Source organism: Pleuronectes platessa, chromosome 18 (genome assembly GCF_947347685.1).
Source record: "Pleuronectes platessa chromosome 18, fPlePla1.1, whole genome shotgun sequence".
NCBI classification, from domain to species: Eukaryota; Metazoa; Chordata; class Actinopteri; order Pleuronectiformes; family Pleuronectidae; genus Pleuronectes; species Pleuronectes platessa.
In genome coordinates, this window is record NC_070643.1 from 13,464,399 (window position 1) to 13,488,805 (window position 24,407).

General features: G+C 44.7%; 1 protein-coding gene across 1 annotated transcript; it reads left to right on the forward strand.

Moving 5' to 3' along the window:
* Window positions 1-1,093: 1,093 nt before the first annotated feature.
* tinagl1 (tubulointerstitial nephritis antigen-like 1) lies at window positions 1,094-23,012 on the forward strand. The gene is made up of 12 exons (XM_053446581.1): window positions 1,094-1,299; window positions 4,317-4,627; window positions 6,543-6,609; window positions 11,311-11,403; window positions 11,485-11,599; window positions 13,547-13,673; window positions 14,388-14,538; window positions 14,633-14,819; window positions 15,757-15,802; window positions 16,692-16,815; window positions 19,760-19,805; window positions 20,176-23,012. The coding sequence occupies exons 2-12, from the start codon at window positions 4,324-4,326 to the stop codon at window positions 20,341-20,343; spliced, it is 1,428 nt and encodes a 475-aa protein (XP_053302556.1). The 5' UTR covers window positions 1,094-1,299; window positions 4,317-4,323; the 3' UTR covers window positions 20,344-23,012.
* The last annotated feature ends 1,395 nt before the right edge of the window (window positions 23,013-24,407 follow it).

The window sequence follows — 24,407 nt, forward strand, 5'->3', positions numbered from 1 at the left end:
CAACCGGGAGATACTGGAAAACACCGGAAGACACTGGAAGACACTGGAAGACACTGGAAGAAACTGGAAGATCTCTTCTTTTCCTGTTAATATTCTACAAATGCAATTTAACTTGTATTTAATTTAACATCAAATTCAACCCTGACATGTTTGTGCTGTCAGTGTCTTTTGTCCGGAGGGGACTTTCTCCGAGACGCCTCGCCCTCTGTCCCACCCCACCCTGTCTTACACCCTGCTGTGTTACAGTTATTGATTCAGCCTCCAGCTCATTGATCGACCTAACAGGGGGTCCACGGGGCAGCTGGGTCTTTCAGGACCACCATGTTAGTGCTCTAAACCCCTGGTTGGCATTCTAATCCAGGAAATAAACAAAAAGCAGGAAGAAATTGATACACACTTTAAGACAAATTAATCCAGTATTATTTTGTTTTAGTGTTTTTTGCTGATAGTTTGTATGTTGGGTCTTAAAATTATCCATGAAATATGAAACTGATCATCTTTTGAGAAGACTGATTCATATATACCATAGATATCTATACATTTTCATGCATTCTGAAAAAAAATGTAATCTTTAGAAAACACTTCCTTTTTGATTTCCTCAATTGATTCAATGGAGGAAGAGAAAACAGAGGCAGATGATGTAAAACAACTAATTTGGGCCGAAGACTCAGCTCAGGCTGGTTTGAACATTTCCAGAAGTTGGGAGTTTGACTTCAAGCCAATCAAATAGTTCCCTGACTCCCTGAGGGGAAGTTATGCAAACCAGTGTCCACTAGAGGGTGAACACTCAGCAACTGTGTGTACAACAAGTGGAATCATTTGACCATGCAGGGAGAAAATCACAAACAGTGGCAGAGGGAAACCGCTGCTGTTAACAGTGGAAGTGACAGTGGAAATGGTTGGAGGGAATTCAGATGTGGCTCGTCACCTTCAGACCAGTGCGGCTCCAGTCTGATAAGGAGAGGGAGGCATGAGGAGATATCCAACCTGTGGGAGTCACCGGGAAACCAGTGTGAGGGAGGGAGAGGGAGCGAGCACAGAGCAGGAGGCAGCGGAGGGGACAGGGCCGGGAGTGAGGGGGGGTGGAGGTGGAAGTGGGGGGCACCGAGGGGGGGGGGAGTGGTTATACGTCACTGGCTGCCTGTATATAGAGAAGACGAGAGTCTGACAGAGCAGATCCTGTGAGAGAGACAGGAGGGAGGCCGACTTTTATTTGTTTCTTTCCTGAACGTGACACTTCATCCCAAAGCCTCTGTCGGATTTAAAAAACAACAACCTGGATTTCTCTTTTAATTCAAGGTAAATAAACTTCTTTTCTTTTTAACTCTCTTTGCCTTTTGACTCTAGATTCAGAGCAGGTGCGAGCTGAACATTGCAGATTCACTGTTCTCAAATGTCTTCATGCATCAGAGGAACTTTATATTTGATTTGATGTAACCTGATCGTCTCATCTTCTTCCCTCCATTGTCTTTCTTTCGTTTTCACTCTTGCCCTATATTTACCTTCAGGGTGTGGGGTTGTGTGAGACAATATATTCAGGCCTAGGAGTGAATCAGAGTTGAAGGGCTGCTGAGATTTTTTTTAAAGAGGTTACTGAGTCCAGTGAGTGTGAGGCTACATCCAGACCAGTAATCCGCTCCCCTGTTGCAGGCCTTATTAGACACCTGTATGCTTATCATAGATGACGTCCACTGCCTTGAACTGGTGGGCGCTTTAAAAATAGAAACGGATAATAGCCTGTGCAGTGTCACACAGAGGGAAATGGAGCTGAAAGGGCTTTTATGCATATTAACTGCGCCAAGATTCCTGAATCATCTTGTGGGTGGTGCAGCACAATCTCAAAGTTCAGCTCAGTGAAGCAAAGTTCACCTAAGAAAGACTTCACAATATAACATAGTTATTTTCTTACCCAGGCGGAAAGTTTAGTTTTTTATTCTTCTATATTCGGCCTCCACCACAATACAGCAGTGAGGTGAACAACTTTAATTCAAAAGTTAATTTCTGGTTCCCACAGACTGAACAAGTTGACAATTTATTTGTAAGAAAAGAGAATCTGAGTCTAAAACCAAACTATTTGGATTTCTAGAAGTCAGTTCAGATAGATGAGAAAATGTCTTGGTAATTTTGGTGAACTGACCCTTTAATAGAGAAAGAGCTTATTTTTTTTTTTTTATTATAATCAGATTTAGAATGTGAACATGGTCTTGCTACTGTGTGATATGTGTATTCCAGGTATTACTAGTGTTGTGGTGACCTAATCTGTTTATACAGTCACATTATGGGGACATAAGGGGACCAAAAGCAAGTCGACAATTGTAAATTATTACATTTTAAGGTGAAGACATGTTTAGCTTTAGGTTACGGTTGGGGTAAGGGTTAGGAGAGAAGCAAGTCTTCAGGAAATCACTGTAAGTCGTATCGTAGTAAGTCAGCACTTTGTTGAGCAGACTGGTGGGTGTTTTATTATACTGCTGCTTAGAGCTGCCACAACAAAACACGGGGGCAAAAGAGGAGGGCTGCCCAACCCATGCTGCCATATGCCGATGTGTGTGTGTGTGGGCGTGTGTGTGTGTGTGTGTTGCTGCTTCAACTAAAGGCACAGTCATGCAGAAAACAGCGCAGCAAAGATCCTTTTCCGGAGCCCCGCTTTATGTGCGGAGGGTCTATTGTGCTCTGAGGTCTGATTGGATAATTAATGATGCTATTTATGTAAGCAGCAGGCCAACCCCACATCTCTGTCCGGCCCCCGCAGAGACTCACCCATTGAGTAACCTGAGACAGACACACACACACAAACAGCCATATGGATGATTGTTTGACCTTTGTCGACTAGCAGAGGGACAGTTGTGATGCTCTTTTACACACACACACACACACACGCACACACACACACACACACACACACACACATGCACACGCACATGCACATGCACACACACACCCACGCACACAAACGCATACTTGAAAATGTAATGTCGAAATCCAAGACAAAAAGTAAAAAAGTATCCCAGTGTACAAAGTAGTGGGATGTAACAAAGTTCATTTACTTCAATAACAAAATCTGGATCCAATCAGGGCAGGCATTAACATTAGACCCCGCCTTTTTTAACGAGAGCAACATGCACCTGCAGCAGCAGCATCACTGGTGGAGAAACAGCCGAAATGAAATCAGAGGAGGCCGAGTATGTTGTTTGGGAAAAGAGGCACTCTGCACGTACTTTTACTTTTAACAATTTAAGTATCTTTAAAAGCAAGTACTTAGTGGTGCCTCCTCCACCGTTGACTGCGCCTCATTTAAAGTCAGAGACCAGGAGAAGTGTCTTTCAACGCAAATCACTTTCTTACAAAGACGGGCTCCAATTTGTGCTAAAATGGTTGTTGTGTGATTGTACATTGTGCAGTTGGAGTATGATTGTATTGTGGTCTGTTTTAACCACACATGCTACCATGGCCCAACATGACATTTTAGATTTTAGACTTTATTGTCCATAGAACGCAGACTGTAAAAGTTCACCCAGACAATTTCCTCGAGTGTGAAAGATTAGCTCTGACAGCAGGACATTACTTTATTTCCGTGACTGTGATAGCATTCTAATCTGGGGTAATAAAGGCCCCCTCCCTGTGACTAGTGACTGCACAGGGTAAGTATAGTTCAGCTGAATTCATGTGTCACAACCACTGCAGTGTGAATACGAATAAATCTGTTACTAGAGGAGGAAATATTGGGACAGGGAGGGTAAAAAAAAAAGGTAGAGAGTGAATTGGCCTTTCACCCTGAGACCCGACCAGGCTCCATCGTTCATCGGGTTTGAAGCGACCATCGAGGACTTGTTTTCACCGCTTCCATCCTGCTGAGAGCATTTCATATTAAGCTGCTGTTTGTCTTGGCGGCTTGGAAGGAAAAGCTGGAATAAGCAAGCAGATGATCTCCAAGCATCACATGGGTTTCTATTTGGCTGCCAAGGTTGTTTAAATGTATCTTGTGTGTGTGTGTGTGTGTGTGTGTGTGTGTGTTGTGTGTGTGTGTGTGTATGTGTGTGTGTGTGGATGTGTGTTTGTGTGTATGAGTGAATGTGAAATACACAGCAAGAGGTGGATGGTGAGTTGGCCGCAGTCCTACCCCAATTATCCTTCTCGCAGTGTTAACCTCACTCACCTCTCTTCCTCTGAAGTGTGAAGCTTGTCCAGCGTCTTCTTTGGAAAAGTTTCATAAATTTGTTTCCACTCCATCATATAACAGCTGTTTTAAAGAGCATTACACCAACTCATGTCTTGAATCGAATCGCTTCAATCTCTTTGTTATGTCTCCTTCCCAGATTTATCATGAAGCTCATCCTGTTGACAGTGTCAGCGCTGCTCCTGCTGGTAGGAGAGGGTACCGCAGACAGAATCCTATCCGGGAGGACCAAGAGGGAGCTTGCCAGTCCTCTTCATGTTGGTGGCATCAAGGACCGAAGCGGCTCGTACTGTGAGAGGAGAGGAGGCTGCTGCCCGGGAAGAGACGACCTGTGCACGGTGCCCTACCTGGACACCATCTGCTACTGTGACCTGTTCTGTAACCGCACCGTCTCCGACTGCTGCCCGGACTTCTGGGGTCACTGTTTGGGCGTGGAGCCTCCTTTCATTGGTAAGTAAGGGTGGACATGTGTGTGTGTGTGTGTGTGTGTGTGTGTGTGTGTGTGTGTTTGGGCCTGTTGGAATTAGTTAAGCTCAATCAGAAAGCAGCAGAGAACCCTGCCGATAGCTCTGTGCTGGACCACAATGCAAAGCAGCATGACACCTGAAAATAAATTACGTAGGTATGTAACCGGCTTTCCCTCAAACTCGGATAAAATAGAGATAAAATAACAATTAAAACTGAGGGATATGTGCTATTGTTAAAGCTTCCTATCAGTAACCACTGAATAGCTTTATAGGTCAAAACTGGCAAATGGTATCTAATATTTGATAAGGATTTTAAAAGGCCCTGAAAAAAATGTTTAAGCTGCTTTTTGATCATTTTATTTTCCACAGATCTCAAAATATAAAGCCAAAATAAACATATAAATATGGAGTAAGAAATACATGACCTTCTGTTCCTCCCCTTAAAGAAAACATATTTGTTATATTTCATATGATAAATAGATGAGTTAAAGTAGAAAAATGTTCCCCCCAATTTTTCTTAGTGTTTGATTATCTGAACTCTGTAAGCCATTGTCACGCCACTCTCCCAGTGCAGAGGTGTAAAATATGCCAGCGACAGCAGAGTCCTGTACCTGAGAACAGAGCGGGGAACAGTGGGCTTCTTATGTACCCAGACAGGGGGAGGGAGGGAGAGAGGGAGGATGAAAGGATGAATGGAGGTCAGGAGGAAGAATGTGGGCAATGCAGAGGGAGGGAGAGACAGACAACGGGCGCAGGGTGGATGGGGGTGGGCGGTGCAGATATGTGCTCCCTGAGCGACAAGGTAGTGGGATCAGGATCTGGGATGCGTTCACTAACGCATTTGCACGTAGACACACACACACACACACACACACACAGACACACACAGACACACAATGGCATTGTCCAACAGCCTAGAAGAAAGCTGTCGCACATCAAAAGGAAGGAGGCGACAGATTTTTACAACAGGTCCTTTCTCTTATTGCCGCCGTCCAGTCACAGATCATTCAGATCAGTCATCGATATTCAATAGTTAACACAACCTGACTTTAAATGCAGTTAAAAATGTCACAACCACCCATTACACGGGATCACATGGCCGACTGTCAGCTCTACAGCCTCCCACCTATAAATCTGCTCTCCATAAAAAGTGTGGCTCTCCCCACGCTGCAGCTCGGCACTAAATGAGTTGTGATATGGGCCGGGCGAGGCAGCTGCGAGGGGGGGAAGTGGATATCGGAGCCATAAATCACACACCATCAGCTCAAGGCCTCACACCACAGGCGAGGAAAACACACTCGCACTGTTAATTTTCACCCAGAGTGCATGTTGTGAATTCCACATGAAATTCACACTGGCAGAACCCTCGGCTGTAAATCAGCGTGCAGATAAACCTCATTGGAGCCTGTCACCAAGTCGGGGCAGTTTTTCAATCCGCCAACAAGCAAGGTTCAAACTCCAAGTGCAGCTGAACGAATGCCTGCAGAAGGAACGCGTCACTCTCGGATCTTTTTCACACAGATCGGACATGACTTCTCCACCGACGCTCTCAGATGCCGATTGATGCTCTTTGGGTGCTTCATTATGATTTAATGCACATTTGTGGCGCTTTCTCTCAATTTCACAAGAGGTGGCGAAGTCGAGCGTAAGCTGGCTAAAGCATGACGAGGGCCTGGGAAGCCTGGAAAGCAGCTAACAGCACATTCCTAAACTGGATTAGTGGAGCTCAGGGTGCACCCAGACCCACACATACTGCACATGCACTCCAGGAGTTGTACATTCTGTTGTGTTGTTTGTGTTGCATTAAGTTTGAGTGCTTGTTTGTGTGATTAGCAGAAGGATCTTTGTTGTTGAGCCACATGAAAATCCACAGGTGCCCCTCTTTGTCTCCCTCTCAGGCAGCTGCGAAAGAAATGGAAACAGGTTCCTCACAGGGCAAACATACAAAGAAAACTGCAATTTATGGTATGTAAACCCCTCGGCACCTTCTTCAACCTCTTAAATCCTGCAGGCTTTCCCCCCCAGTGTCCCCTGAAGTAGCTCAAAGCTGAAATAACATCTTTCCCTCACCTTCTGACTGTTGCATCCACATGTGCTCGCTATCTGCTCCATCTAACACTTTGTATAAACCATTAGATTAGTGAATTATTCAAGCCCAACATGCCATGTTTTCATGAATGCACCAATACAGCGAATTAAATAGTGTGTTTATGTTTTGCATTACATTCCTCTACATTTCCAGCTTTTTTCTTAAATCCTCAGGGATCTGTACTCGGATTCAAAATCAAGTTGTGTGGGTTTGCACAATACGTGTGTTTGTGTTTGTGCACAGCATGTGTTTCTAATAAGAAACCAAGATATTATCATAAACACTGGTGGCTTTAGGGAGTAATATCCAGTTTTTATGATATCCAGCCTTTATATCTATGTTGTGGGTTGAAATCTCACATTGTTGACATGATGTTCATACCACACACAGACATAGACACAAACACGCACACGCACACACTGACCCTGTGTACTTGCACTTCCTTTCTATCCTAACTTCTTTGTAAACAATAGGCAATGTATAAATATATTTTAGGAGGCAGAGAGGGTCGTCCACTAACCAGGTCAGCGGTTCGATCCCCATCTCCTACGGCTTGCATGCATTCCAAAATGTCATTGGGCAAAATACTTAACTATCCCTAACTTACCCCTGACGGTTGTGCCAAACGTTGAGTGAATGGGTGATTGCGACTTGTGCTCTTGTTCTCAAAAATGTTGTTGCTTGGACAGATTTCCTGCGCTCTAGCTTTAGTTATTCTCTTCACACTTCTTTCTGGTTCAGATTCCGTCTCTACTCTTGGATTTTTTTCTTCTGCGCAACCAATCTGTCCAGATTCCCAAACCAATGCACAGCCAGATGTAATGTTGACTAATTTAATTGTTTCTGCCCAGAGGAGGAGCACAGGAAATCTGTTCAGGCAACAAGATATCTGAGTGCAACCTCACAGCTTGAGCACCAGCGGAGCAGATCTAGACACAAGCTAGGGCTATTTGAGTGCAAGCGCAGGGTTTTGAGTGAAAGCATTACAAAATCTGAACGGGATATCAATAAGTGCTGCTCTCAAACTGACAGACCACAATGGTAAACATCTTGCCCCCAAATATCTGACATCAAGTTACAAACAGCTCAGCAGTGTGTATACTTTTTTGGGGGTCTGCAGTTGTCTGTGCCCACCGCTACAATAGTGTCCCTGGTAAATTCAATCATTTCCCCTTGAGTCTCTGAGCCGACCCTGAACACAGCAACCCAAAGCTCAATCATTATTTTTCCACATCAGTGATACTGATGATATACTTTTGATTTTATGACCTTCACAGGAGGTGAAGACGTCCTAAATAAGTATTTTAGATGAGCTATCAGTTGCAGCAATGTGACTTTTATCTCCACAGCCTTCAACACCCTGAGGGCGACACAGTCTGTGTATCTGTTGTCCTTTTTTCTCTAAATGCACAAGTGTCAAGGAGACACAAAACAGTCCTTGAGAGACTTGAGTGAGACAACGGAGGAGTGAGTGAAGGCAGAGAGAAGGGAAACAGAATTCCTCACCTGTCCTCCACTATGTTTTCTCACGTCTGTGTCATAGAAGATTCCTCAAAAACCCTGTAAAAGTGTCCGTGTGTGAACATGAACACTTGACACATACATGCTAATTTAACATATTTTTGTGGATCACTCATATATATTTGGTGCCATGCAAAAATGGACTTGCCGCGGCTGTTTGCCACGACACTTCCAACCCAAACCAACCTGACCCCGCTGATCTCCACACCATCCGCTTTAGAGCTTCAAGCTGTTCATCTCCAGTAAGTGCATGTGTCAGTCTGAAGTCTGACTCTTATCAAGACAGCACAATTAGGTTTGACCCAATGGGTGCGATGGTCTGCAGATGGGTTGAGGATGCACGTTGATAAATAGCGGAATATCATTTCTCTCAGAGGAAAGACTTGTGTGGGTTAAGCGTGGTGAAAAATGACCTCTCAAGGTCTTGAAGACAGCATTTATGTGCTAACTCCCCCCTTTCACCAACCAAACAAAAGAGTGTTATGTGCATACGCTCTAACATGTGCTTGTCAGGGCAATACACACGGACGCTTGAAAAATTACACCACAACTTTGGCACACAGGGACAAGCACTCCCCTTATCCCGCGCCCACTCTCTCCACTTATTAATTTCCCAGATGTGCGTCCTCCCAGCTGGAGGAGGAGGACGGGGCTTCCGCTCTTCCTCTTCTCCCTCCGGTCTCTCATTAGCAGCGCTGGAGCCCCCGCACACGCACACTCTTATCTGCACCTCCTACATATCGTCACTGTTAATAGCAGCAAATGGCCTGTCACAAAAAACACTCAATGAATGTGAATTCTTTGAGACGCAATCACTATAATCTTTTTACGTCTCTACATAGTTAGAGCTTCGTCATAATGAGAATGAGGTGTTAAAGTGACGCTTGCACATTGTGTACAGTCGTGTGTGTGAGGATGTGCAAGGATAAGTGTGGCAGTCTTTTGTTGTGTTAATGGGATCTCCAGCCGAGGGCCTTTTCCTCCCTGAGCTGTTGGCATCCTGATAACACTTTATCTCCTCCCAACAATCTGGAACGTGGCGCCTCCTGCTCGCACCACGGCGGCCTCCTTTAGGAACGTGGCTTTGATTTGCCAGCAGCTCGGCTCTGTCTGCCTTTCGCACAGTGTCCTTCAGATCGGACGACAGACAACGACAGCTGCAGCTTTGTCTCGTTGCGTAGCGTCTCAGATAACGTCACATCACAGTGTACACAAACACGGCTCCGCTCCCACGGCTCTGACAGGGTCTGTGATACCTTGTGTTGCTCAGGTGTGAGTTGTCTCCGAGGTGGAGAGGAGCTCCGTCTGTAATGGGGTGGCTGTGACGGGGAATGTTAAATATGGCCTCTCGCTGTCAGGCCCATATTTCAGTCCGAGACACACTCCTGCCCCTTGTCTCCATAAGTCGGTCATTATGCCTGTCACCGTGTGTTTCTGTCTGTGTGTGTGTGTGTCCACCGCTGTGTGGATTTATTGCTGCGACTATAGCGCTGAGCTGCAGGCTTGTGTTCCTGCGGCTGAAGGGACAGAGATGGCAAAGGTCATTTGTCTCTTTCCTCAAATGAAAGCCGTCGTCTGCAGGACACCCACAGGTCTTAACTTTGTATGTAGGCGTGTGCGTGAGCATTGTGTTTGCATGGGTCTCAGATTCCCAGGGAGGAGTGTTTTTGTGCCAGTGTGTGTGTGTAATGATCCTCTTGGAAAGGTTCCCTACTCTTGTGAACATAATAGTAGATGTACAGTAGACACTATGTCCATATACGTCAGTGTGGGAAACACCCGTCATTGTTTCTCACACCAACTCAGTCCACATAATAATCTCATATCAGGCCGGAGCCGTGGCTACACACAGTGAATTATAGACACTACTTTACAGGTTTGACATTTTCTTGTATAATCAGGAGGTTTTGTTGAGATAAATACTTTTACGAGATACTTGAGAACAAAAACAGTTTTAGTCAGACACTGAAAAAAACAAGAAAGCCCCAATAAAACTTGAAATTTCCCAAGAAGAATCTTATGTGTGGGAGCTGTTTGCAAGTGATTTAAAAAATGTACAACAGTCAGGTTGGCTGAGCACCAGGACTAATCTGTAATTCTGTAACAAAGCAATCTGTCATTGGTGCACTTCAGCTTTGTACACATTAAACACAAATGATATAACCTGTTAATTAGTGAGCTTTAGAGGTGGATTTTGTCCCATGTGACTTGGTTTCTCCAAGGTTTATTTTTAAATTCTTGTTTATCACAGAGGCATGACTGGGAAAGTGTTTATCCCAAAACGTTGAGCCGTTTCTTTAAGAAACGATGGATCAGCATGTGATTATAATAACATGTAAATTATGACTCTCCCTTTAGTAATTTATAAACTGAGGTACTATCTATTTAATTACTACGTGTTTCTGCCACAACCTGATAGGATAATATTAAAGTGCAGGACAGTTAGCGAGAGTAATGTTTTTGTTTTATTCAGAGAGCTAAAAGAAATATACAAGTAATCCAAAGTTCTGTTAAATGTCATAGTTAGAAATAATTAACCAGCAAGACAAGGACTCTCCAATGAAGCTACATTTTTGTGCAGGAATGTTTTTAACCATTAACTCTGAGTCGAGGGTGAGCTGTCGCATGTTTAACTATAACTTATCTAATGATACAGGGTCCACACAAACAAACACACACACACACACACACACACACACGCACACACACCTTCATACCAAACGTTTTTTTAGTATCCCCAAACTAAACATCTGAACATAATCATTAATATCCTGCTCTCTTATCTGCTCCGTCATCTTCTTGACGTCTTCTTTCCCTCAGGACTAAAAATGCCTCTGTGTTCTGCAGCCATAAAAGGCTGAATGTTCCCTTTAACCTTTCCCTCTCTTTGCTGACTCGCTTCTTGGGAATTCCACTGACCCTCAGCATATTTGACTGAGATGATCTTTCTATTTAAGCCACTGAGGTCTCCGGAATTAGCCTAAATATGGAGAAAGAAGCTATTTCTGTGCGATTACAGCATCTCATTGTCTCTACTGTCCGTCTCCCCACTTCAGTACATGTGGGACTACAGGACGATGGGAGTGTGAGCAGAACGCCTGTCTGATGGAGTCTGAGATGATCAATGCCGTCAACAGAGGGAACTATGGGTAAAAAACATGGACACACGTAAACACACATATGTGGAGGAATATCATGGTTGCAAAGTTCAACACGTTTTTGTTTTTTAGGTGGCAGGCATCAAACTACAGCCAGCTGTACGGCATGTCTCTGGACGAGGGGATCCGGTATCGTCTGGGCACACAGAGACCCTCCAGGACCATAATGAACATGAATGAGATCCAGGTACATGGCGGCCGTCCTCCGTGAGAGAGAGTCAGTTTGGGGATCTTTCTAACCGATGAAACAAAATATGTGTGCGGTCAAATTTCTGAAGGCACAGAAGCAAACTTAAGCCACTGATATTCTTTGCAATCCCGTTTTGTAGCTTGACCTCTGACATCTGACCCTGCTTTTAAAAAAGTGAGAAGAAATATCACCTTACTTGTTGCCAGTGGCCTAACCTGGATATCCCCTTTTAAATATATATATATATTTTTAAAGACATTCACCTTGAACTCAGATGAATGTGATGTAACCATTATTTGTTTTTTTCATCAGTCATTTCAGTCAGAAACTTGCCTGAAAATGTAGGTGTCCTATACGACATGGAGGTGAAGGAGTACACATGTGTTGGGGGGTGGGAGTGTTGGAGACAGGAAGTTTATACGACAGGTGAAAAAGCTGAATTGTTACCATTGTGCCGTGTTCTTTATTCTTCCTCTGAGCTTGGGATTCGCGGTATGCTGGTTTCCGGATCAACGAGAATAAGGGAGAGCTGATTAAACTCTTTCACTTAATTATGGCGGCCCGTCGGAATGTGATGGTGTTTCCGTCTGGAGCCTCGGCCCACTCTGATCCACTTGTTTACATTTCCCGCAGACAGATTACATAAGACGGAACCAAAACATCAGACAGGAGAAGACAAGCGAGGGTGATGGTGGCAGCCGAGGAGAATAAAGAGCAGGCTCCCCTCCAGTCTGCACCTCCCGACCTCTGTCCCACATCCATTACTTCGCCCATCCATCCATCCATCCATCCATCCATCCTTCCTCACTTCCTCACTCCCCCGTTTACCTCTCCCAGCATTCCGCGACTCTTCCACCTGTAAAACCCTCGCCGCTCCCCCTCCTCCTTCCGCTGTCAGCGTGTCCCTACCTGTGCCAGGAAGCAGAGCAGAGTCCATTCATAAATCTCTCTCCTTTCCTGCGTGTCTGCAGACTCATGTGTAATGGATGGAAAATTGGAAACATAATCCATCACGCAAACACACACAACTCTTACTCCTGCAGCCGTTCCTCTTCTCTTTTTTTTTTATCCGGCCTTCAGTTGAATTTCTTCAGGTGTGTGATTTTCTGGACTTTGACATTCCACAACAACACCTCCGTGACCAGTAGCACATTCCTGAGTTATGCATCAGATGGCCGTCTGTTCTCTGGATACCTCACTATTTAACCAGAGGAATGCAGCTCGGGCAGCCAGGCTCTTTGTGAGCGAGAGGTCGCAGAGCAGTGTGCGTCCTGTTGCCGCACATAACTGGCCGATTAGGCGAGGGTCCAACCCAGAGTGGAGACTAATAGATTTGAGCCCGTGTGGCATCTGAGAAGCACCTGGGAGTGAATGCCCTCTGTCATCCTCTCGTGCTAATTGAGATTTATCATCACGGTGAGGTTGATAATCTGAATGGAGGTTGATGCCTCCATGAATGCTCGGTTCACAAATGAGGGATTCAATTATGCATTGATGTAAGCACATGGCCTCTTGGTTTCATGGCGAGGGCCAAAAGGGGACCAAAGGTTGATGTCTATTCTACCAGGTCAGGGAAAGACCTAGGCCCAAATAGACCAAATCGTGGGTGAATGGGTCCCTTCTCCCGTAGGGTTGATCAGCAGACTTATGTAACCTCCCTATGTCCTCCACATATATTTGGATGGCAGCCGTTAACTGTATTGTTCACTTGTGATTTGTTCGCTTGTTTTGTTCACCACGCTCACACAGGCTTCAGAGCTGCAGCCCCTGGAGTCTCCTCTGTTCTGCTTTACATTCCTGTGTGACATGTTGTCAGTCTTTTTTCACAATGATGGTTTTTCCTGAGAAGTGTTTATAGTCGCAGTCTCGTGAGACAGTAGCAGCCATCAGGTTCAAAGCAGATAGACATGACTCTGATGTGTCCTCCCTCTCTCCGTCTGTTAGATGAACATGGATCCTCAGAGTGAGAGTCTGCCACTCTACTTCAGCTCAGCAGAGAAGTGGCCCGGGAAGATTCACGAACCACTGGACCAGGGCAACTGTGCAGCCTCCTGGGCTTTTTCAACTGCAGGTATGTCCTCAAGTAAATTCAGTATTAGCCGAACACGGAAAGACCCTGAAAATAGTAGGGAAGTAAAAAGGTGTCAAATTAAACATCTTTTTGTACAAGTTCAAAAACACAAACAAGAATAGCACTGCCGCCAAGACCCCACAGTCCCCAATATATTCAAGTCATAGATATCAGCTCCCTAAATGGGCCATATTTCATCAAGATCCACGATTCCCTGAGAAAATTGGTGAAAATGTCAAAAACAACGCCCCATGTCACAATGTTAAAGAATGTGAAATAAAAATCCTGGGTCTGCCCCCCTGATCCAGATCTGTGCCAAGGTTTAACGGGTTTTTCCTTTGCCCATTTCCCATCCTTCCACCAAGTTCCGTGGTAATATGTTGAATAGTTATTCTGCTGATAAAATCTTCTTAGTCAGAAGTTTCCTTCTTGTCTCCATGATGTTTTCTGTGTTCAGACGTTCGCATGTGCAAATAGAGATGACGAGGAGTACACCAATGTGACAACAGTATTCTGGGATGTTTCCCATTAAATGTTTTTTAACCAGATTCACCAGTTTAGTTTTCATGTGTGTTTGCCTCCTGATAAATAACTGACATCCGTTTATAAAACAATTTAGTTTCTTGAAGAATTTTAGGTACAAAAAAAGTAAATCAAATAATCCTGTAACCTGTGACCAAATCTTTTTGTCATATTTCCGATCCTTGTCTCCAGCTGTGGCCTCGGACAGAATCTCCATCCAGTCGATGGGTCACATGACTCCTCAGCTCTCGCCCCAAAACCTTATTTCCTGTGACACGCGCAACCAGGGAGGCTGCGCCGGGGGCCGCATCGATGGAGCCTGGTGGTACCTCAGGCGTAGAGGGTAGGCACCACACGCAAAATGGCCCTTATCGTTACGGAGCCAAGATATGTCGATGACTTGTTGACATCTCTTTCTCTCCTCTCCCCGCTCACAGAGTGGTGACGGAGGAATGCTACCCCTACCGGTCCCCGCAGCAGACGCCAGCAGAGGTGGGACGCTGCATGATGCAAAGCCGCTCCGTTGGCCGGGGGAAGAGGCAGGCCACGCAGCGCTGCCCCAACTCACAGAACTACCAAAACAACATCTACCAGTCCACGCCACCGTACAGGCTCTCATCCAGCGTAAGCAGCACATCACCAACACCCGACCTGCCCTGAAACCTCCAGCTAACTGTAAAATTTTGGAACTTCCTCGTGCTACAGTAGACATAATCTCTCTCACATGTCTTAAGTGTTTTTGCACATTTTCTTTCATGCATAGTTGACCCCCTTGTGAATGAACTTGGGAATGTACAGGATTAAGCTCTCGCCACTGACGCCTCATTTCTACCTTTATGTTTTGGAGCTCTCATGGGGCAGGCAGTTGAAATACTTTATAAATGTATTGGACACACATGGCACTGAGTGAATTATACTAATTTACAGATGGAACTGTGGATGTCCTCATCTATAGTCGTTATCTGATATAATATCCCATGTGTCTTTATCAGATCACTGTATTACCAGATTACTCCACTCTACACGTCAGATATATTCTATATTTGGTCATTTATTAAGAAGCAGAACTTTACATAAGAGTTTCCATCAAAGTTAAATCGCCTATGATCTCAAATTTCAACCTTCCCCTCGTCCACTACATGGAGAAATCGCCTCTGGCCTTTCTTATTAGCATTAGGTGTCGTGCAACATTCACTCAAACTGCTTCAGGAAGCCGTCTCTGCGTGGAGCCTCCTCTCCGATTCACAGACTCCCACCGAGCTGCAGCCAACATGTGGTTTCATCAGCCAGCATCCATCAGTGCTAAACGACAGCTAATGCCTGTGAAAATCATTACAGCCTGTTGTTACTGTCTCCCGATGCTCTGTGAAGTCAATAAGCCAGGCATTAAGGCCAGAGGCCCCCGCTGGACTCAATCTTGTTATCTAACTTTTAACATCCAGAGGAGGAGGAGGAAGGGGGGGGTTGTTTTCATCCTCTCCATTTCACCGACATGTAATGATCTTCCTCTCTATCTCCCTCTGCTCTGCCTGTAAATCGCTCCCTCTATCTCCTCTCTCAGGATAAAGAGATCATGAAGGAGATTATGGATAATGGCCCCGTGCAAGGTAAGATGATGCCTTCTTCTGTGTGTTCCTCTTAAATGTACATTACTGTCAACATTTGCTCCCGGTGAGTGTTGCTGCACTCCCGAGGGACGCACAAATCCAAATGTGTGCCTCCTCAGGCCTCGTGTCATGATGTCATGTTTGACCTTATCAACCCGAAGGTTTTGTCCCGGGTTTTAACTACGACCTCGGTCCCTTTGTCAGAAATGATGGGCCTCCATGTCAATGTGGTTGAACTGACCTTCCTTTATTAGCTCGCCTCACTGTCTGGTGCCCATCTGGACCGTTGTCAAGTACACTCAAGTAGAGGAGTCACGTGTGTGTGTGTGTGCCTGTGCATGTGCGTGTGTGTGTTTGTGTGTCTGTGTGTCCTCTGTGACCCTCTGAGTCAGTGCCAGCCTGTTGTTTTATTGTTTAGCAGCTCAGGAAAACTTACTGGCTTCATGTCAAGTTTCCCCTTTTGTCTTTGAGCTTGTCTCTGACACAAAGGTGTATAGGTGTGTGTGTGTGTGTGTGTGTATGTGGCTGTGTGTGTGTGTGTGTGTGTGTGTGTGTGTGTGTGTGTGTGTGTGTCTGTTGTGCGTGTCCCTGTGTGAGTGCACATACGCGTTGTGAGTTTCTGAGAAGTGTTCTCGGGCCAGAGCACGCAGGTAGATCTCCAAAAGTTCAGTTGTGCAGCACACGCACACACACACGCACACACACACCAGGGGAAATTAGATAATTACTTTTAGATTACTCAAGGTTTAAGTAAGATCTTTATCTCTCTTCAGCAGCTCTTATAATGGATATTGATATTGTTTCTGTGTGTATATGTGTCTGTGTGCAAACCTGTGTGTGTGTGTGTTGTATCTGCCAACTAATTCTCCCTGCCCTTTTGTTCTTGCAGCTATTATGGAGGTCCACGAGGACTTCTTTGTCTATAAGAGTGGGATCTACAAACACACTGACGTCAGCTTCACCAAACCTCCACAGTACCGCAAACACGGAACACACTCAGTCAGGATCACTGGGTAAGTCACTCATGTACAGTTTCCCTGCAAGTACCAAGCCTTTGTTTTCTCAGTTTTGTTGCGTATTAATAAGTATAGCACGGGCCCAAGTCGAGCTCTTACCCTTGGCACAAACACAATTAGACTCAGGATAAACGCGATTGTGTTGCGATTGTATGATTCTGTGTTTGATGATGAAATATTCAACAATTGACCGGAAAAACTAAGTACAAAGTTTTCATTCTCTGGTCAAAAAACATTTGCCACGTCTCCTCCCAAACCTTCATCTGTGTGTTTTCACTATTGCTCGGGAGCAAAAAAAACAGTTTATTAAGGATGAACCAGGTTTTCCCATCAGGCTTTATTCAAAGCTTCATGTGCACGTGTGTTTGCACAAGATTAGCAACACTGTACATTCGGATAAACTTCCCTCCAGGTCTCACAGACACACCTTGGCTCCACTCCTCCGTCTGCCCCAGTCTCCTTTATCTAGTAACTACTGCGACCACAGGTATGCGGGCGGGCAGACGGCTGACACACCTGGAATACCTGCCCCCACCCTCGGGTGTCTCGTTACCCCACCCCCCCTCCCTCCTGTCTCCATCACAACTCTTCTCATGTCGCAGCGTCTCCATCATCGCCACTCTGCCGGTCGTCTCATTACCGACCGTCCCACCTTCTCTTCTATCCCCTCTGTACTCTTGTTCTCATCCAGAGCGTCCTCACGCAGACAGGTTTGCTGTTAGCTGCTGTTTTCAGGTGTTGTTTTCAGGGCAGTGAGAAGTTAGAGGTTCTGACCTGCAAATAGTCACAAGTCTTTTTTTTTTTTTTTTACTTACAAATATGTGCTTGCACTCTCCTCCATTAGTCCTCCAGCTGGTTTTAAAGTGTGTGTTTCGGGACAATGATACGTTGCTGTTCACCGGTCTCACTTTCCGAATTAGAGAAATGAGCAGCTATCCCCGTAATGGGTCTGTTATGGCAGCTGAGGAATGTGAATGTTTGACTGTACCTCAGAGTCTGAGCTTGTCTCTGAAGTTACATGAACTCCAGACAGAGGGGGGGTTTCAGCTCTATGATACAAGCAGTCTCTATCTGCTTTTATCTGATTGGCCGTGGTTGAAGACAAAATACAGCCTGTTTACCCAGGGATCTTCAGTTCTACTTGTTGTGTTCGTGTACATTTTATAACATTGCATACATCATGTATAGACATGTGTATGATAAACACTTAGGCCTTCATTCTCCAACCTGTACTTAGCTCGTTCAAATCACATACCTGAGGATCGCACGCTGTTCTGAAATGTCTTGTTGGGAAACTTTGCGCACTGTGTTCACGACAGGATCACACGCTATAGACTGTAATTACACCTCAGCCTATCTTTTTCAATAAACTGCGGAGGTATGCAGGGTGTGAGATGATGCTGGGGAAGAGGACATCCAGTGGTTCCTGAAGGCCTCCCTCTGTTTGGCTCGATTGGATGTGGATGGGCCTGCGACACAGGTTTTGAGGACAGATGGAGCGAATAGAAGGAGCCGGTGAACCCAGTGCTTTGAGCTCCAACCTGCCAGCCACTAGCATCAGTGTGTTTACATAGGCCAAATCCCATAGCGGTGCGTTCCTCTAAGCCCAGGGCCTGGGAAAGTTTTAGGAGAGAGTATTGAGGTCCACTGTGGTGGAAAGGTCTTTGTCTGGGCTGCTGATCCTCGCTGCACCGGACAGAGAGAGGGGGATCAGTCCCCCCGTAGAGGAGGTCAGGGGTGGGCTGAGGGGCGTTGGGGGAGGGCGGGGGCACGTGGGCACAGCGGTATGCTCCTCATTGTCCACGACTGGGGCAAGTGAGCTGATTGGAGGCCAGATTAGAGGTCAGCAGTGGTCTGATGCTGTCTGGCTCGGTCCATATCAATAAATATACAGGCAGGCAAGCATACGGCATCGTCACACACACACACACACACACACACGTACAGGTGAGTGTGTTCCCCAGAGCCCCTGAACCTCAAATCCCACCTCTGCCATTTATTTCAGTTTGTAGCATCTGATGTTTACGCAGCTGGTTTTTATTGTGTCTACTCGTGGTCAGTGTGACTTCTGACTGCAGTCGACGAAACACCGGGCTAATAAAGTCAATCGCTGATAGAAGGTTGGCACTATCTGCCCGTGTTGTGGTGGCGGGCTACTGAGTTGGCAGAGTCTGAGGCCAGCCTCTCTATTTCCCAGCATTCCTTTCCCTTATAAAAGATAACAAGCGCTCGGGCACCCGGACTCTCTTGGGAAACCGAAGGCCTAGAGTGCAAAAACAGGATGGGAACGGGCTTTGGGAGAATGTTTTGATCATGTCCAGCAGAAACTGTTGGCGTCTAAAAGTTGGCAGCTGCTAAGCTGAGATGAACGTGCAAGGCATGATGGGAATTTGCGGGGCCTTTGCCAAGGTTTTCTTAAAAGAAACAAGGAAGAAGGGTTGAGATAAGCCTCTAAGTTCAGATTCACACGCGTATATTGTTTGATTTTAATCATCATCAGTTTTTTTTTGTGCTGTCCGTCCACTGATGGAGCCGAGGTGGTGTCCACTTCCTCTAAGCCTACCCTCTCCTTCCTGTTTCATGGAAAGGGAAAGAGGAAAAGGGGAACTCCGTGTTCCTTGAATTGGAAAGATGTAGGAGTGCCTCAAGGCGTTGTCCAGCCATAAATACTCTGTTTTCAGGATGTTGCTAACAAGATGAAAAATGTTTCTTTCCATTCCCCCACTTGAACACTACTTATACCTCTTCCTGCTTTTCTATATCAATAAAGCCAACTGAGAAAGTATGTGAACACATTCCTGAGAAGAATGCTAGCTGCAAATCATCCGTACTTTAAATAGAGCTGTCCACAGCTGATCTTAAGTCTACATGTGAGGATATCTCCTCTTCCTGTTGTTTGACCCTTCACTCTCATGCATGTTCTTTCTGCTTTGAACATCAGGTGGGGAGAGGAGAGAAACTTTGATGGGACGTCAAGAAAATATTGGGTGAGCTCAATTTTAAAAACCTTTCTGTCTTGACTGTGCTTGAATCTTCATTGCAATTGAAACATTTGTAATGTATTTTGTTGACTTGTGTTATCCAAAATGTCTCCAGCAATCTTCAAACCAAGAGATATCCCCCAACGTTATTTAAGGAAACAGGAAGTTTCATTTTAGTTGCCTTTTAATTGCGTCATATCTGCTTTACATGTGGCTCTGCGAGTCTCTGCTGTATCATCCGGGTCAAATGACCTATGACGAAGGAAAAATACAAACTAGATCTTTTGGTAGTGGTTTTCTTTAGAGACTCCAATTGACTGAAGTTAACTATTGTCACAAAACAATCCTCATCTGTATTTTCTTTGTGTTTTTCCAGATCGCTGCCAACTCCTGGGGAAAGAACTGGGGAGAGAGCGGTTACTTCCGAATCGCTCGCGGGGAGAACGAGTGTGAGATCGAGGCATTTGTGATCGGAGCCTGGGGCAGGATCACGATGGAGGACATGAAAAACCACCAGCACCACCATCGTCGTCGACACATTTAAAGACACAAAAGATATATAATCTATAGTCCGATGTTACCCCAGAGGAGAACCACATCCAGAGTCTGAGAACTTCATCACTTCCCCTTGTCCACCAGGCTGGAGGGGGGGACAACACCAAAACCAGCCCCAGAGCCCCTGATTCTTCTCCTTTCTCACCTCACTTCTACTCTGGGGATTAATACAACTCCTCCCCTCCTCCGTCTTCAACCTTTTAAGAGAGCGACCTTCCCCTCTTCTCCCGCAACTCAAGGTTTATGGCACCAAAAACAGAGAAAAACTAAGCTCCAGTGCTTTAAAGTTGCCTCACAATGAAGCACCTCAGGTACCGACTCCTCCAAAGACTTCCCAGAAACCTCAGTCATTTCTGGTGAAGCCATGCTCATGTCACGTAGGTTGATGAAACAAGGAGAAGCTCAATCTGATGCTTTCAAGAGTCAACCTGAAACTTTAGCCGTCTGCAGCTCTACATGCGAGAATCCAGAGGGACGCGGTCACAGAGGGACTGCGTAGAAACGAGGAAACGCGAGAGCCAGATTATTAGAAATCAGACCCGTTCAGAGGGACACACCCAGCTTAACCTTGTAATGTGATAATATGTCACTGATCTTAGAGGACACACACGTCAAGAGCTAGTTTCTCACACATTCCAGTACAATCGGAGAATCCAGCAGAGGAAACATGGGGTGACTTCAAATAGTCAAATACCATTAGATATTTTGACGCACTGTGATGGGAAGGACAGTGTCAGTGGTTACACATGTTTCTTCTGTTATTCGGCTGCAGGTGAATTCAATTATTTTCAGCCAAGACAGATGAAAAATGTCGCCAACAATTAAAGACATACAAATAAACGTCATGCTGTTCTTCTCTGACCCCGGAGCACCAAGTCATTTAAGAAATAAAAACACTGAAGCGTCAAAAAAAGAAGAAAAAAAAGAAACCACAGTTGTATTGACCACTGCAAAAGAAGGTGATTGTGAATAGTCGTCTTAAAAATGCTTTTTTCTGTGTACAATGTTACAATTCGAGATCAAGTTGTTGTTGTTTTTGCGGCGGTCATATATTAAAGTTTTATTTTACTACTCATGTTTTAAATGTACTGTATCTAGTAACTTTCACAACACACACATCACTCAGTTGCTTTTCTGCTTCTGCTTAGCTGTAACTGTTCAGGAGGAGGAGGAGGGGAAGCTGCTGCTGAATCCATTCGGTCCTACAATATGTCTGCCTTTAGTTTAAATGCGTTTCACATGTAATAAACATGTAAAGCCACTTCTCACTGGTGCTGAAAAGGCAATTCATGTCACGCAGGTTGCCGATAAACTGTTTAGCATGTTAATGTTCTGCTTTTTCTATTTAGTTTTGTTTCGCCTTCTGCTGGAAATCGAACATGCTCCGACTCATCGGCCCTGCTACTGTGTCATAGCACTTTGTGATGTCTTCATTTCAGCATGCTTGCAGGCTCATTGAGGGACTTTCACATCGTTTTCGAGCACAGCCTCACTTGAAAAGGAAAACATGCTATATTATTACCACTTACCTTAAATTACATCCCAGTGTGCTTCAACTGTAACTTCAAAAAGAGCCTTTCTATTTCTCTATCTGCAGCTCTTGTGATCTTTAAGGTCCTTACATAGTCTCCTTCAGGCATGGATAGGTAGATGGACGTAAAAGCAAAGAGAAATGTTCGGATGGTCACACATTGTGTAATGTGGTGGAGGCGGCTATAGATGGGTGAAAGTGGTTCGTGCATATTTCTCATGCAACGTACTGAGTGTTTGCTTTCAGATTGATATGAGCAAAGGCAGAGAAGGGAACCAGAGCGGTCCATCAACATGAGAGGCACAACAGGTTTACAATAGATGACAAAACACAGAGAATTATGTGAAACATCAGCAGTCTGAGGAGGAGAAGCTTCAAAGATATGTTTTCCTGTGCTAGCTCCTTTGGTTACGAGACTGGTTTAGAGATAAAGAGTAATTTACACAGAGTATTGCATGACCTAGTTGGACAAACCAATGCCGTGTTCCTCAATGCACCTTAACAGGGGAAGCATAGTTGCAGACTGATGTGGATCAGGGCCTGAGAAGAGCAGACTACTTAGTTTTCATTCACATGTTAGTTGAATCTGACCAAAGCTGGAATCTTATTTCATATCCATTGTGCAGAGACATCTTGTTGTCAGTGTTGGTTTGTTTTGCCGACACAGCATTAAATAGCTTTACCTATGTAAAAGAATAATACATGCTACGTTACTTATGAATATTTCATCCTCAAGGTTCCGATGGGACCAATAACAATAGATATTCTCTGCAAGACCTGTCCTTATCGATTCATATCATAGATATTAATGTTAACTTCAGCTAAACAGTTTTATCCAACTACACAACCTCTCCTCTACTCCTCCCCCCCCCACCCACCACCACAGAGCTGCCGCAGACATCTGCTCACAAGTTATGTATTTTATGTAAAATGAACCACTTAGTCACTGATGTGTAGACTTTATTTATGACGAGATGCGTAAATTATATATACTTTTATTCTTTTTTGTTTTCCCTGTGCAATGTTTACTATCTCACTGTCTCTTTGTATCTCATGTATTGTGTGCACCAAACGCAAATACCACATTAGTGTTCACTTGTGCAGCACAATAAAGTCTTTCTGAAACAGCTCGTATTGTGTCTTGCATTGACGGAGGGTGAGATAATGAGGGGAAAATGCCGGACAGATTAGATGGAAGGGGAGGGTGTGTGATTTTTAGGGAAGATTTGGGATCAGCGAGGCACAAAGGGAGAGACGGGTCGCAGGGTGTTCAGGGTGAAGCTCCATCGGACGTGGTCGGGTGGGATGAGGACAGTTTTTCTAAGGACCTGCTGTGTCAGCGTAATCTTCCATTACTAAACCCAATAACACTGGCCAGAGGACGGCCGGCCCAAGAGTATGCATGACAACATACAGTTTAGTAGTAATTTACATTATTTGTCAGATAAATATATTATTATGTTACTTCTTCAAACTGGATTTAATTATATTCCTTTCAGTCATCCCCATCTCCACTCTCAGCTCAATACTTGATCAAATCATTGGATCTTTTCCCTGCCATTAATTATACTTTGATCTGTATATGTGTTTGTGTGTTTTGTGCGCCTGTGTCTCCTCGTCCCACACAAACACCTGGCTGTGCATCTGCCTCAGAGAGGGACAGTTTTACGGCGTCGCCCTCCTGTTTGAAGTGTGAGGGAGAAATTGCAGGTCTTTAAAATTAGCCACATTGAGCAAATTGCTGCATATATCAACTGGCTGTGTCAGTGAAAACTACCAGGTGCTACAAAACACTTTGACTAACATGAGGGTGAGCAGACCTTGTGGAGGTGTTGACCTTAACCTTGCATTCCTGCAATCGAAAGGGCTCGTCTGTGGAACCTCTTTTACGAGCTTTGAGTAAATTCGTTGCTCACACCTTCAACTTTAAGTACATTTGGAGTTTCTGTTGGTTACAGGGTAATGAGAAAAATGCATCTGTTGAATCTTCTGTTTATATTTGGTGTTTTCTTAAAGAGAAAAGTTGTACTTTGAGATGGTCACTCTATGCTTTTCACTGCAAACTAATGTGTTTCCCAGGAAAGATTATGTTGCATACACAGCAAAGTGATGACGATAATCAAGGTCACTCCCCTAAACATATCTGATTTCTATTCATCAAGATCAACGGAATATTCTCTGAGAAATCAATGAAAATGTTGGAAAAGCCCTACCTCACAATGTTAAAGAAAGTGAAAAAACAACCCTAGGTCCACACAGAAATTTGATGGAATGTTCCAGGCAGTATTTTTTGCACAATTCTTCTCAATATCTAACAAATGCAGACGAAATGGTAGCCTCCTCTGTCATTATAGAAGAAGTATGTGTCCGTCTGTTATACCTGTTTCATATTTTGTGTCAGTCCATTTATTTTCCTGTTCAACCTTAACCCATCCTTCCACCAGGTTTTCATGTCATTTGTACAGTGGTTTTTGTGTAATGCTGCAAACTAACAGAAAAACTATTAAAATACCTGACTGGGA